The sequence below is a fragment of the Trachurus trachurus genome (assembly GCF_905171665.1).
Source record: "Trachurus trachurus genome assembly, chromosome: 8".
NCBI lineage: Eukaryota > Metazoa > Chordata > Actinopteri > Carangiformes > Carangidae > Trachurus > Trachurus trachurus.
In genome coordinates this window covers 30,350,091-30,365,309 of record NC_139905.1, presented here as the reverse complement: position 1 = coordinate 30,365,309, position 15,219 = coordinate 30,350,091, and the positions used below count along the sequence as shown (strand labels likewise).

The following is a 15,219-nucleotide window of genomic DNA, read 5'->3' as shown; positions in this document are numbered from 1 at the left end:
ATCGAGAAAAAATTCTAAAAATTAATTTATTAATTAAAAACAATACTTTATCAAAAAAAATAAAGTGGTAAATTTTCAAGAAAAAGTTGAGTACCCCCTTGAACCCTCTCAAGGACCCCTGGGGATCCCCGGACCCCACTTTGAGAACCATTGCACAAACACATCCCCCGTCCCATTCATAACTGTTCTTTTCAACTGTTGTGCCTTATTTTGTACATTTGCCCAGTGTGTTTCTATGTTTATTCCTCTCTCACTCCCAGAAGTCTGATTTAACGATGTGCAGTCTATGGCTCTAACTTATCTATGAAATAATCTCTTATATTCTTAGAAATTATGACAAATTTATCATAGAACAACCCAAACATGTTGTTTTTGTTTTTAAACCACACCCACTGCAGCTCTCTGCTGCTCCTCTATCTGTCACTCAGCAGTAGCTGAAAAAGATAAAACTGCTGATTCCCCCGTTGACAACGACTCCCACAGCGAAAACCAGTAAGAAGAAGACTGTTGTTGTTCCAGTTATCTAACGTCACCCGTGTGTTGCATCATGCTAAGATGGTTTTGGAGTCTCCAGTTGCTATGGATACAGTACACCTGCTACAGTACACCTGCTCCCTAGCTTGTGTACACAGAGGTTGGGGGAGGGACCTGAACACTGTACCGTTTTGAAATTTCCAACCAAACCCCATAATTTCGATTTACCAATAGTAGATCTAATCTTTGTAACAGGTGAAATCAAATGAAACTGAAACTGTCCAGGTCTCAGGCTCATCACTGAGACACCAGCTCTAATTAATCTTAAATTAACACTTAACCCAAAAAAGACAAAATACATGATATTCACAAGATTGCTCTCTTCCTTGCCATTACACGGTGGTATCTCAACAGTTGACGGGACTCAAATTGAGAGAGTTTCAAGTTACAAATATCTGGGCATTTGGTTGGATGACAAACTGTCTTTTAAAACTCATATTTCCGATCTTACCAAAACACTTAAGGGAAAATTATCATTCTTATATCGTAATAGATCTTGTCTGTCAATGGAATGTGGAAAATAACTTGTTCAGGCCATTTTCTTATCTGCACTCGATTACGGTGATGTCATTTACATGCATGCTGCTCTCTCTACATTGAAACCCCTGGATGCACTTTATCACTCCTCTCTTCGTTTTATTACTGGAGATGTGTTCCCAACCCATCACTGTGTTCTTTATAATAAGGTTGGATGGCCATCCTTAAGTGTAAGGAGGGAACAACATCGCATGGCTTTTATTTACAAAGCTTTACTTGAAATTTTACCTGTTTATCTTACCAGCTTAATCTCACTTAGAATTTGTAACTTACACACTCGTTCACAGGACACCTTGGTTTTACAAATTCCCAGTATCAGGACAGAATTGGGGAAGACTGTCTTTCAGTTTTATGCACCCCAAAACTGTCTGAAACTGGATCATCTTATTTCCTTAGATAGTTTTAAAAACTTATTATCAAATGTTTTACAACCTGTATGTAATTGTGGATCATGACCTTGTATATTGTATAATTGTGTTTTTGTAATCAGGGCCTCATTGAAAAAGAGAGCTCGCTCTCAATTGACCTTCCCTGAATAAATAAAGGAGAAATGAAATGAAAAATGATAAAACTCACCATGGTGAGGCCCAGTAGCGTGGGGCTGACCAGGAGGACGGGGGCTGGGATGCTGCTGCCATGACTTCTTTCCCAGAAAGAATAGAAAACATCTGACCAGCAGATGATCCACAGCAGAAGACCAACAGCCTGGAGGGAGAACAAGTCATGTTTGAGTCAGTGATTTCATAATACAAAGTAAAACTGGCTCAGTCAGAGCTGCACGTCATCACACCATCGTTACTCACAGTTTTAGCTTTGTTGAGGTGACTCATGCATATGTAGCCCCGGTCGTGGCTGCGGAGGTAGATGAGGTAGATGGGAGCGCACACCCACAGATAGAGGCATGGCAGCCACACCAGGACAGTGTTTTGGAAACATTGAGTGAGGTCTGGGGTCTCAGTGTGCCATGTACGGTTCCAATCCTGGTAGTGGAGAGAGAGAAACATCACAGTACAGTTCAAAGCCATTGACATGTCATCCACAGGAGGTTACATGTACAACAGGAAAGCAGGGTGGTTGTGCGCACATCCAATGCCTATTTTAGGCCAGGTGTCGGACAGTCAGGATAATTGCAAAGAAAAAAGGGAATATCCGCTTGCTACGTTTCGACTGATGTGGTCTTCCTCAGGCAAATGTAGCAAGCAAGTAGGCTATTCAATAAATGGGAGCTTTAATCCAGTGTGCGGATATTCCCTTTTTTCTTTACATGTACAACAGGGCCAGGATCACATCTGGATCAGGTATTTGTTTGAGTCTGGATCACAGCTGGATCAAGCTTGGGTCTGGATCACAGCTGGAACATGTGTAGATCTCCATCACTGTTATATGTTTGAGATCACAGCTGGATCATGTTTGGTGGTTCTCCATCATATCTTGATCACTTTCAGGTTCTCCATCACATCAGGACCATGTTTAGGTCTCAGTCACAATCGGAACAAGTTTAGGTCAAGATCACAGCTGGATCATGTTTGGGTCTGGATCACAGCTGCATCAAGCTTGGGTCTGGATCACAGCTGGATCATGTTTGGGTCTGGATCACATCTGGAACATGTGTAGATCTCCATCACTGTTATATGTTTGAGATCACAGCTGGATAATGTTTGGTTCTCCATCACATCAGGACCAGGTCCATGATTAGGTCTCGGTCACAACTGAAACATGTTAAGGTCAAGATCACAGGTGGACCATGTTTGGGTCAAGATCACAGGTGGTCCACGCTTGGGGTCTCAGTCAGAGCTGGATCATGTTTGGGTATTGAGCACAGCTGGAACAGTGTGTGAACAGAGACTAACAGAGACCAGTGGAGGTTCTCAGCAGGTCTCAGATCAGTGTTTGGACTGTTGAACTACCACTAAAGACCCATCAACAGACAGGCAGAGAGTCCTAGTCTAGATCTAGTCTGTGGTGTTGGGGACAGGTGTTGTGATGTTATTGGGACACATTCATGTCTGTGTAACAGCTCTGTCCTACATCTGTGTGATCCAGCTCAGTCCAGGCTGGTATCTGCTGCGGACCGGTGTTGTGGCCCTACTGGTTTCAAGTTAACTGGTTGCAGATGCAGATGTTTTGCGCTCCCTGAGCAGATTCGTCACAAATTCACAAACATACACAACATATTACCAGCGAGTTTCAAGCCACAATTCACATCTACCGCGGCGAATATGCTGCTGTGAGTGAGCACTAACAGTTACGTACCAGCCACATGGGAAAAAAAATAAAGTGGAGAAAAAATAATCTTCACATATTTGCGTGGGTCGGGACTCGATCTCGCTTCAGCAAAACCAATTACACCACTAACCACCTGTCTACCTCTGTGAGCCACTCAAGCTCACAGGTGCCAGCCGCTTCACTGGATATCAGTCAATTACGTCACTACATGTAACGTTTTGACTCGAGCTGATCTGAGACAACTGGTTACCATTGAAAATACACAGACAATGCCTCGGTGTTTATTGTTCTCTTTCCTCCAGTCTAATCAACATATTCAGCGCTACACTTCTCTCCGCACAACGCTACGCACCACAACAAAGCCTGTCGTGTTGAGAAAGTGATGAACTAGCTCGGAAATACTGTCAAAATACGCTCAACAATATGTAAACAAAAGCGAAACACTTGAGCCACTGCATGTGTACATGGTTGAAAAGTACTACTTGCATTTAATCACATTACTGTATTGCGAATGTTTTGTGTACTTACATTTCTTTACACTTCTCTACAGATCTTATAAAACGCACAACGTATTTATTGGCGTGCATTAAAAGAAATGTTCACTTCAAGTCGCCGTGGTCGAGGAGGAGGTGAAGTTAGCTCTGAGTCTACCTGTTTCTGCCTGATGCGTTCAAGGGAACAGGGCAGCGTCGGACGTGAGTCGATTGTTTGAAATTTAGATTTCGTGTGTCGACATATTTTATCATTGCCCTTTGTAAAGGTATACTTTTCATTAAAACTAGTTTGACATTCACAAAAAAAACTGACATATCTATGACAGAAAATCATTCTGGACTAATGTTCAAATAGAGATTGATAATTTTCTTGCCATTTAGATCGCCATGGACCCAAAACTGTTTAGTTTGTCAGTTTTTTCTGTGAATCCGTCCGACGCTGCCCTGTTCCCTTGAACGCATCATAGCCACAAGGCAGAAACAGCAGAGGTTAACATCACCTCTTCCGCGAACCACGGCGACTTCAAGTGAACATTTCTTTTAATGCACGCCAATAAATACGTTGTGCGTTTTATAAGATCTGTAGAGAAGTGTAAAGAAATGTAAGTACACAAAACATTCGCAATACAGTAATGTGATTAAATGCAAGTAGTACTTTTCAACCATGTACACATGCAGTGGCTCAAGTGTTTCGCTTTTGTTTACATATTGTTGAGCGTATTTTGACAGTATTTCCGAGCTAGTTCATCACTTTCTCAACACGACAGGCTTTGTTGTGGTGCGTAGCGTTGTGCGGAGAGAAGTGTAGCGCTGAATGTGTTGATTAGACTGGAGGAAAAAGAACAATACACCGAGGCATTGTCCGTGTATTTCAAAGGCAAACCGATGGTAACCAGTTGTCTCAGATCAGCTCGAGTCAAAACGTTACCTGTAGTGACGTAATTGACTGATATCCAGTGAAGCGGCTGGCACCTGTGAGCTTGAGTGGCTCACAGAGCTAGACAGGTGGTTAGTGGTGTAATTGGTTTTGCTGAAGCGAGATCGAGTCCCGACCCACGCAAATATGTGAAGATTATTTTTTCTCCACTTTATTTTTTTTCCCATGTGGCTGGTACGTAACTGTTAGTGCTCACTCACAGCAGCATATTCGCCGCGGTAGATGTGAATTGTGGCTTGAAACTCGCTGGTAATATGTTGTGTATGTTTGTGAATTTGTGACGAATCTGCTCAGGGAGCGCAAAACATCTGCATCTGCAACCAGTTAACTTGAAACCAGTAGGGCCACAACACCGGGCTCACGGGTTGTGTTCTGACCCAGACGTGACAGCTGTACCGGGGTCAGCTGAGAGCCGCGGGGCCGTGCGTGGGGAGTTCTGTGCTGAAGCCGGTTCTCCCGTGGAGCCATGCTATAACTTTACGTTATGTGAGCGGCCGGAAGTCCGCTCTGTTAGCATACCGGCCGGTAGCTAACAACAACAACAGGGCAGACTCGTGAGAAACAGCACGGGGCTAAACTAACAGGCGAGGAGAGTAAACTCACCCAGAACGGATCGGAACGGTCCAGACTGCAGAACTTGTCCAACCCCATTCGCCGCGACGCAGTGGAAGTCGCGGTTGAGACCGTCAGAGATGTTTTTGTCTCGGCTTTGGTTTTATAACCTGACTGTGGAGCGGAAGGCGTCACCTTCCTCTTCTTCTATGCTGTTTATCCAAGTCTATGTGAACGGAGTGTCTGCTGCCACCTGCCGGACCACAGAGGGAACTGCAGGTCTTTTAAAGTTGAAAGGGTTTTTTTTCTTTAAAAAAAAAAAACTTTATTAACATTTATGTACAGAACAATACTGTTGTGCCAGGGGAAAATAAAATATATATAAATATACAAAGAGTTTATGCTTACCATGTATATATATTAAAAATATATATCTCTATATATATATGTATATAAAAAAAACAAAAAAACATTGAAGTAAAGAAGATCATATTAAATAAATAAATACTTATCCAAAATAAAATTGGTTTTTAATGCTTTTGGTATTTGAAGTCCTTTGGTGTCGGTGCCATACTGAAAAAGCTCTTTCAAAAACACTGCAAAGTTTGGTTTTCCGTCAGTCCATTTTCTTTTGTGTATGTGAAATTTTCCTAAAAATAAAACAAGTTGTATAAAAAAGAGTTGAAAGCAGTCTGGTTGAAAGTAGTTTTTTTTTCAAAACTTTATTTAAACGTTCCAATCACAGTCAGAACATTGACCATGGACGATACAAAAAGTCTGGCATCAAGAAGATAATAAACAAATACAATATGAGACATAAAGTGAATGAAGTGCGTAAGTCATTACATAAGTAACATAAACATAATAATAAAATAAATCAAATTAAATAAAAAGAAAGAAGAAAAGGGCAAGTACATTTCTCCAAATATTTCTTCAATTATGTTAACAGTGTGTATACATTTTTTATTATCAATTCTTTTAATACATTCAAAGTAGAGTTGAAAGTAGTTCACCTTCCTGTCACACATCCAGGTCCGTCCCCACTCTGACCTGAGCCTGAAGAAACACCAGGTCATTCCACCTGTACTTTATAATAATAAACAACACGTTTATTCATCCAGATTTATTTTACAATGGAGTTTAGCTGCAGGAAAACTCACTTTATGTTTCATTCATTAATTGACATAATGATGAAAAATATAATATGATTACAGTCTACACTGTGTTTCTGTTGTGTGTGAGCCTCAATTTTCTCATTTAAAGCAACACAAGGTTAGCCTGACAAGCCAGACTATATTATTAAAATGTCTAGTCTGGCAACGACCGGTAGACCTCGGCTAAATCCAGGGGGCGGGATGAAGGCTGTCTTTCAAACTGCCTCTGCACCAATAGGGTAGCGCTACGACCAATCAGAGCAAAGAGCAGGATGACGTTTTGCCTGACAAGCCAATTAAAATGTATGTCGTCATCACATTAAGCCCGCCCAACGACTCTCTAAACAGATAGAGCGATTGGTGAACACAATCGGTGTTCGAGACTCAAAAAGTTCCTACGGCTTGTTTCTAGACCCACCTACGGAGCAAATATATTTGCTGCCGCTAGGGTGCATCTAGATTTCTAGGCTAACACAAGGTAGTTTTTCGATTTCTTTTATTCCTTTAAAGGGATATTAGCATATTTTTTAAGTGGGGTTGTATGATCTACAAATATCCCCTAAGTACTTTAATTGCAGTAGAAGACTCTCTGCACTCCTCCCGTTAGCAACGCCAGCCCATAGCCCTGCCCAGAGATTTACAACATACATTGTGGTCAATGGACCCAAAGAAACGGCCTATTTTCGTGGCCTAAAAGAGGTTTTACCTGAAAAAAAAATACACAGTTCCATTGTTCGCTATAATATAATTTTTTCCAGCCCCTCAAAGTGCAGGAAAAACACAGTTTTTATTTGGAGCTAACCAACTGCTGATCGGCAGGCGCCGATATACTGTAAAGCGCTTTGGGTATCGTTCAGGTATAGTAAAGCGCTATATAAATACAGACCATTTACCATTTAAAATGCAATTATAATGAATTATTCTTCAAAGAAATACGCTTTGACTCTTTGAGTCATTCATTTCAATGGGTTGTTTCACAATGGTACACTTTTTCACTTATGCACCATTGTACAATGTTGCCTACAGGCAACAAATCCCAAAAACTTCCAAATAATAATAATTTCTAAAAAGTTTCTTTAGATTATGTTTATTTTGTCTATTTTGAGACAAAAACACTCCAAACATTTCCCCCCCCAATGGCATCATAATGCGTAAAGGGTTAATCAGGCTTCTTATCATCTTTAGGCTATTTTATATTATTCTAGTAGTAGTTACATGTTTTAATGCCTGTTTTTTTTTTTTTTTTTATCCTTACCTGTTTACTAACTTAATTTTATGAGCTAAAGAGCATCTTATCTATTTTGTTCATTTATACCTTTTATCTTATTCTAGGCTACTGTTTTAGTCCCTCAGTTTTTAGCTCCATGCAGTGTTTCCTCATGGGGGCCTACCACACTGGGAGTGGCTTTTGGTCTACCGATGGGGGTGCTGTCCAGTGGAGGGCTCTGCACCTTGGTGTGGACCCTCCTGTGTGTCCGGGTCATGGTGGTCTCCGTGGTCCTGGACTGTGAGCCCTCTCAGGGTGGATGGCCCCCAAATACAAAGGTGGCTTTCTCCTCACCTCAGGTCTCGGTGCCCGGCCAAGTCTCTCTAATGTGAGCTAGTGTGTGTGGGTGCACTTCAGTTAGTTTGCTTGCAAATGTGTGGTCTGGTGGAGTTCCTAAGATGCCTTTGCACCAGGTCATTCCAGGTATCTCATCCTCAAGGCCTAACAAACCTTGACCACTAGGAAACATCCACAGCACTGAAGTACCATTAACTGGGCTCATGGATCAGTCTGTTGACATTTTAATGTGTTCTTGTACTCAATGTTACTCTTTGCTGCTGATCAGGCTCCAGTAGTGTACCTATTGTACTTAAAGCAGATATCAGTGGAATGTTTTTGTTAATATAAGTCCTAAATAGTCCTATTTTCCGTCAGCAATCACTTACATGAAGTATTTCAGCCTAAACACGAGTCTCTCCGTCACTCTGCTCTGCTGTAACCCGAGGAGAAAATTTTCCTTGTGGGATACAAGTGTTATCCAATGAGGAGAGAGAACGGCATGAAGGGCTGTGTGTGCAGCCAAGGGATGCGCGTGAATGTGGTGACGTAGCACGAGGACCAATTGATGCCTGACAAGGGCGGGGGCTGCTAACTCATGGTGCGTTCAAAGAAACTCGTACTTTGTGTTTTTCCTTCCTGTGAAGTCATACCAGTTCGATCTGGTACGAGTTCACGGGTCGGAAGTTACGAGTGGCCGTTATAGGGAACTTTCACAGACAACAGGATGGTAAAAACACGAGCTACGGGTTACCTGGAACGCTACCAAGTCGTAGTTGTGACTTGAAGCTGTAACTTACGGTTTCAAAAGCCTGCCTTGAACGCAGCATTAGCCGAAACGGCCGTGAAGCTGATATCTGCTTTAAGTATGACACACAAGGTTTAATTCTCATTGGCTGAAGCATTTACTTCGGGAATGTACAGAATCTCTTAAAAGTGTACTTGGATCAGGAAAAGTTAGGGCATGTAGATTTTACAGCAGTATGTTTCAACGGAGACTCTTGATTTGCTGCCTTTAGGCCTACCATTAGTAGATATCTGATGCCTTTTACGAACTGAGTGAAGTGTATCACTATGTTGCCCAGGGTGTCCCCCATGGATCCACCCGGTATCTTCTCATTTCAGTGTCTCATCATATCATTATCTTAATTTTCATTATTTATTAACTTTGTCATGTTGCAGTTAACATAAAGTCAGATGTAGCCTACTTTTAGTTTTCCCTTACTTTGGTTTCTAAGCTCTTTCATGCAACAGATGTCTTAAGTAACTGAACTCAATGAACATTTGGATGAAATTGTAAGGACAAAACCTAGGGCTGTTTTGTGCAGCTGCTTTTATGTTAAGGAATCTGTAACTCACACTTTAAGGAAAACCTTAACTTAAAGGAGAATTCCGGTCATTTTTGACTCCTAAATCATTGTCCTGATGGTCACCCAGTGTTGGGGGGAGCAAAAAACGCGACTAAAATTGATGCAGGCAAACCAGAGTTACACCATGGCTAGACGGCGCTAGGGATAGCGACAATGCTAACCTATGGGGGCAATTCTTTCAACCACAACAAACACTCAAAAAACAATCAAATATCTATGGTACATGACTGGAATCCTTATGACACACCACTGAACTCATAGTGTACAGTATAAACAGTAAACAGTATAAACTTTGTGTTTTTGCATGTAGTCACTCACCTCAGATAGCCGAACTCTGAAACATCCTGGAAAGACATTACGGGATCATCCCTATGTTGCCCAGGTCCAATGTTCCCCACTTTGTATGGGGCCGGGGAACATAGGACCCTTTTTCTAAAAAAGATTCCTATGTTCCTCGTTTTTTTCCAAAAGGACCCGGGGAACATGCAACTTTTGGTCCCATACCTGGAAGTGGAGTTGTGACTTTGCAGATTTTTGCCTATTTCTGAGTGAGAAGTTGAGTTGTGACTTTGAGCGAGAAGTGGAATTGTCCCATTGGTTGGGTTTGGGCAATGAAGAAAGGGGTTGGTTCAGTTTAGTAAAAGGAACAGGTAGAGGCTAGACATGCCAGAGATATTCCCCGATTGGGGAACATAGGACCCGGGGAACATAGGTACGCTCCCGACATTATTATCCGATCTCAGAGCGCCTGCTCTCCCCGCCACAGAAATGAACACTTTTTCCTTGTTGTGATGATTTCTTTACAAAAATAAACGGTGTTTTGTACAACTGGCCACAGAGCCTCAGAACAAGGCTTACCTTACCACAGACACTTGAATTCTTGCTGCACCCTTTCCATCAGATGCTATGACGTCTCTTCTTCCCTTCCTCGCCCCGTTTGAGTCGTCGTGACACTTGACATTCTTGACACCCTTCTATATCATGCCAAATTTAGGCCATAGTGTTAAAGTCAGTTTCAGTCTAAGCACTCAAAAACCTTCACCTGTGTTTCTGCAGTGTTCATAAAGTCCTATAGAAGAACCAATAACCAATCCAGCACAATAAATCAATCCATAAAAATGTCCCATCTTTTTATTGAACATATCCACATATGACTTATATATCATTTTCCTTCAAAGTATGATTTTTCAGTTAACAACAGTACACAAATATATTAAGTTATTTCAATTGGTGAGCAACGTGTAACGTTCTCGAGGAAAAGACAAAAATAACAACGAAAATCTGAGGTGAAGGTGAAACATCAGTTAGCCACATGGTGGCGAGATATGGTTTAGTTGTCATCATCATCATCATCATCAAACACATCGGCTACAGTCCTGTGGGTGGAGAAAAAACAGTGGTCACACACAACTCCAGTGTGTGAACAGATTCTAGTCCAGTGTAAATGAGACTTACTTGTAGATCGATCCAGTCACCTCATCAAGAAATCCTCCTGAAGAAAGAGCACAGACCAGACCAGATGAGTTCAATGAGCAACAACACCATTTTCTTCCTTACTGTGAAACTGAATAACTGTGTTTTTCACTCACCGGGCTGACACAGAGTGTGGCAAGCAGGACACACATGGCAGAAACCGCACATCTACAAACAAGAAACCATCAAAATGATGGATATGAACAGCTCTCAAGTACTTCATGGCTACAGTATATGGTTGGTCAATAATAATTATAACCTCATGGTTAGGGTGCTGGAAGGGTCACAAACCACAATTGCTCTGTGTTTTAGAGCAGTGGTTCCCAACCTTTTTTGGCTCATGACCCCATTTTGACATCACAAATTTATGGCAACCCCAGACCGGTCAATCAAGATGCGCAAGCTCAGATATTTTTATATGCTGCATTTTATTTGAACTCGATTTATATTTGAGAAAGTGAAAGTATCGAATATAGTTGTTTAAGATTGTGTGTTGTGTTTTTAATCATAATCAGATCAATTACTAGACAGTTCAGGCGACCCCATTTGAATTCCAGGCGACCCCACTTAGGGTCCCCGACCCCAAGGTTGAATAACACTGTTTTAGAGGACAGTGTAATAGATAGTGTAATCCACTATTCTGGACCCGATATGTCCATTTCCAACATTGGTCAGACTACAAGAAGTTTGGGGAGCATACATCAGTCCGACTGCCCAAAAGTCCGACGGCTCATTTCTCCGACTACCCATTCTACAGTGTTAAGGTTAGGTTTAGGGTAAGATTAAGGGTTAGGGCTACTTAAGTCAGAGAAATGGGAGGTCGGACTAATGGACGCAAATATAAAGAAATGTATGGTCGGAGAAATGGGTAGTCTAGTCGGACAGACGTCATGCGCCCAAGAAGTTTGGTTCTACAGTCTTCCATACAGCATGTATGGAAGACTATTTGTGTCAGGGAGAATATTTCGGCTTGACAAACATAAAAATACCCATAAATATTCTTACCTTAAAGCAGAAGTAAGCAGAATTTTTGTGTTACTATAAGTCTTAAATACTTATATCTTCTGACGGCAATCACTTATATAGAGTGTTTGGTCTGAAACACGGGTCTCTCAGTCACTCTGCTCTGCTGTAAGCCAAGGAGAAAACTTTTCTTATATCCTACAAGTTTTGTCCAATGAGGAGAGAGAACGGCATGAAGGGCTGTGTGTGCAGCCAAGGGATGCACGTGAATGTGGTGACGTAGGGACGAGGACCAATAGATCCATGACGAGGGCGGGGGCTGCTAACTCCATCGGCTGACAAGACGTTATGGTGCGTTCAAGGCAACTCGTAACTCGTGTTTTTCCGACCTGTGAAGTCGTACCAGTTCGATCTGGTGCGAGTTCACAGGTCGGAAAAACACGAGTGGCCGTTATAGTGACTTTCACAGGCAACAGGTCGGAAAAACACGAGTGGGTTGCCTGGAACGCTACAAAGTCGTAAGTCGTGACTTGAAGCCGAAACTTACGGTTTCAAAAGCCTGGCTGGAACGCAGCATTAGCCAAAACGACCGGATCGCTTACTTCTGCTTTAAATAATAAAGGCTTGACTCATTTTATGGTGCAATTTGACATCTTGTTGGATAGTGTGAACAGTTTCCACTTTCAAGGAAGGATTGAGTCTTAGTGTTGTGAATATGGACAGCAAAGTCAAAACAGTCATTAGATGTGGCAATACCCCGTCAGGCCTCAAGGTGATAAGAAAGGGAACCTTTGCCCTGACAGTGGTAGCCTACTAAAGAAAGTTGGGTTATGGAATGGGTTTTGTATCAGGTTGTTTGGGTCAGAATCTTGAAGCCATAAACCACTCTAATCATCCTGAGAGTTTGTACCTCTGTTACATATGGTGTATTACTGAGTATTTTCTCACCTTGCACTCATCGCAGTGTGCAGACTTGTCTCCTTCTTCACAGGGACATTTATCACAGCTGTCACAATGCTGGAAGAACACACAATCAGTTAGTTAACAGGAGAGCAGATCACCACAGAGGATTTTAACAGTGAGGGCAGATCTTCTTCTTCAACACGTAACAAAATTCTTCCTAATTCACCTTTGCTACAGGTGCTTTCCATGGCTTAACAGTGTTGAATTTCAGTGTGAAGAGCTACAAGTTTCAGCGATGTAATCTCAGACATACCTCACAGAATTCACAATATGCGCACAAAGAGCCCTTGTGATAATGCTCGTCGTCATCATCATCATCATCGTCGTCGTCGTCATCATCGTCATCATCATCATCGTCATCATCATCGTCGTCGTCGTCATCATCTGTATTACATTAATATCATTAATAAATACATGACTTTCAGCTCTAATAGTTAACACTTCTACATCACAATATGTAACACAACATGCTGTGATAATAAAGTTACAGTGACCTCAGTCCACACAAGGTAAAACTATGATGGGACAGGGTATGTTGGAAGTCTCCACAGGGTTAAAGACATGTCAGTTTTATATTTATCTCACTTCAAAAAACATTTTATGATGTAATTTTATTTTCTTTGTCGTTATTAGTAGCATTATTAGCATTTACCAGTTATTTGTCATGAAACAGAAGTACCTTCGCACACATTGATAGTGCACAGCTGGTATAGAACATGCTGCAGTCAGCAGATACTCACAGGTGTGTGTTACTCCGGTCCTGGTGCATGTCACATGACCAAAATATCGTACAGACCAATTAACCAAACTGATCGATTTGAATAGGTGACATGACATTCATACTGTAACAGGTCACATGATGAAACATTCAAACAAACTACACGACCAAACAATCAATCAAACAGGTCACATGACCAAATGTTCAAACAAGTCACATGATGAGACATTAAAGTAGCCTACAGGTTACAAGACCAAACCTTCATACAGGTTAGATGACCAAACCACACCAGTAAACACTTGTACAGGTGACACGCTTAAAGAGACCCCGAGGAGTTTGCTTTTGGTTATAAAAAAGAGTCTCATTAATGTGGATTAATCTACGTTACCCACTTGTTAATGGGTCCGATTTCAATAAATATATCGTCTTGTCTTTATAGTTATAGTTTATAGTCCTCCCCCTTTCCCCCCCTCCCCCGGTGCAAGTTGTTTTTGATTTCTTATGTTGTAAAGTGTGCTCATATGTGCTTATGTTGCTGAGGTTTTTTTTCCCGGTCCCACACTGCACTAGCCCCGTCTCCCGGAAACGCATTTCATTTCATTTCTGAAGGAGAGTCTGGCCTCATTCCCCGTGTCAGTGTTTGGGGTGGGCGGGAGCTGGGCAGGAGTAGCGTTGACCGACAACCCCATTCAGCCAATCAGCAAGTTGGTATATCAAACTTTTGCCGAATGCAGTTGGAAGAACAGCGAAAACGTCTTTCCCTTCAAGAAACTCAACAAGCGCCGACTCTTGCTCTTGTTTAATTGCTGTAATGGATGATGGTATTTCAGTAAGAACTTCCCTTATCGCTGTTTTTAGGCTGCTACTGCTAGATAGCTCGGCCATGTTTGTTGTTGTAAGAGCATAGAGGGTAAGAGAGTGACGTTATCACCTGGGTCTTTGCACCAGTCGGTCCCTGATTGGCCAACGTGCTGTGTCAATCATAGAAATCTGAGCGGCGACGCTGATTGGCTCGGCCTTCTGAGGGTTTCAGGCCATGAATGAGGCCAGACCCTCCCTGTGAAATGAAATGAAATGAAATGAAATGCATTTCCGGGAGAGGCTGGTTTACGAGGCTAACACTGTACTCCCCCACAGGAGCATAGTCTGGGAGCTGCTTTTTTTCCCTCCTCTCCTCTTGTTTCTCCGCCCCCCCACCCCAAGATGGCGCCATCCCAGGTGGAAGCCTGTAACTGTAAATTCCCAGCTTGGGATCAATAAAGTCTATCTATCTATCTATCTATCTATCTATCTATCTATCTATCTATCTATCTATCTATCTATCTATCTATCTATCTATCTATCTATCTATCTATCTATCTATCTATCTATCTATCTATCTATCTATCTATCTATCTAGTTATTTTGATATTATTTAGTGGTTGGCTCGCCCAGCATTTCCTACTTTCGGTTTCCCGGATGCTGCCCGACGGGTCATGGGAATAACGCCACCGGATCGCCGTTTATGGTCAGAACTATAGGAATCTGATCGTCTTCGAACCTCCGACTTTCATTCCTGATTAATGAAAACATTCTTGGCGAATGTTTTCGCTTTTGTCCAAGAATTTCACCGTGCGTGCAGAGGCTCATGAGAAATGTAGTGTGAAAACACTTCGCTTTCCGAAACTCCTCGTAGTCCCTTTAAACATTTGTACTGGACACATGACCGAAAATTTGGTCATGTGTCACATTATCAATCATTCATATGAGTTACGT

The 15,219-nt window shown here is 41.9% G+C and overlaps 2 protein-coding genes across 4 annotated transcripts in view; both read right to left on the bottom strand.

Annotated features, from left to right (window-relative positions):
• The window catches only part of abcc1 (ATP binding cassette subfamily C member 1 (ABCC1 blood group)), a 45,625-nt gene extending 40,156 nt beyond the window's left edge, over nt 1–5,469 (bottom strand). For both annotated transcript variants that reach the window (XM_083978146.1, XM_083978147.1), the window contains exons 1-3: nt 5,332–5,469; nt 1,875–2,051; nt 1,648–1,776 (exon numbers count right to left, since the gene is read on the bottom strand). In XM_083978146.1, the coding sequence (XP_083834272.1) occupies nt 1,648–1,776; nt 1,875–2,051; nt 5,332–5,379 (354 nt within the window). In that variant the 5' untranslated portion in view covers nt 5,380–5,469. The remainder of the gene's footprint in view (nt 1–1,647; nt 1,777–1,874; nt 2,052–5,331) is intronic.
• A 4,983-nt stretch (nt 5,470–10,452) lies between these two features.
• The window catches only part of LOC310990648 (uncharacterized protein), a 7,594-nt gene continuing 2,827 nt past the window's right edge, over nt 10,453–15,219 (bottom strand). For both annotated transcript variants that reach the window (XM_083978119.1, XM_083978120.1), the window contains exons 2-6: nt 13,000–13,050; nt 12,732–12,800; nt 10,937–10,988; nt 10,803–10,839; nt 10,453–10,723 (exon numbers count right to left, since the gene is read on the bottom strand). In XM_083978119.1, coding sequence (XP_083834245.1) covers nt 10,678–10,723; nt 10,803–10,839; nt 10,937–10,988; nt 12,732–12,800; nt 13,000–13,050 — 255 coding nt within the window. In that variant the 3' untranslated portion in view covers nt 10,453–10,677. The remainder of the gene's footprint in view (nt 10,724–10,802; nt 10,840–10,936; nt 10,989–12,731; nt 12,801–12,999; nt 13,051–15,219) is intronic.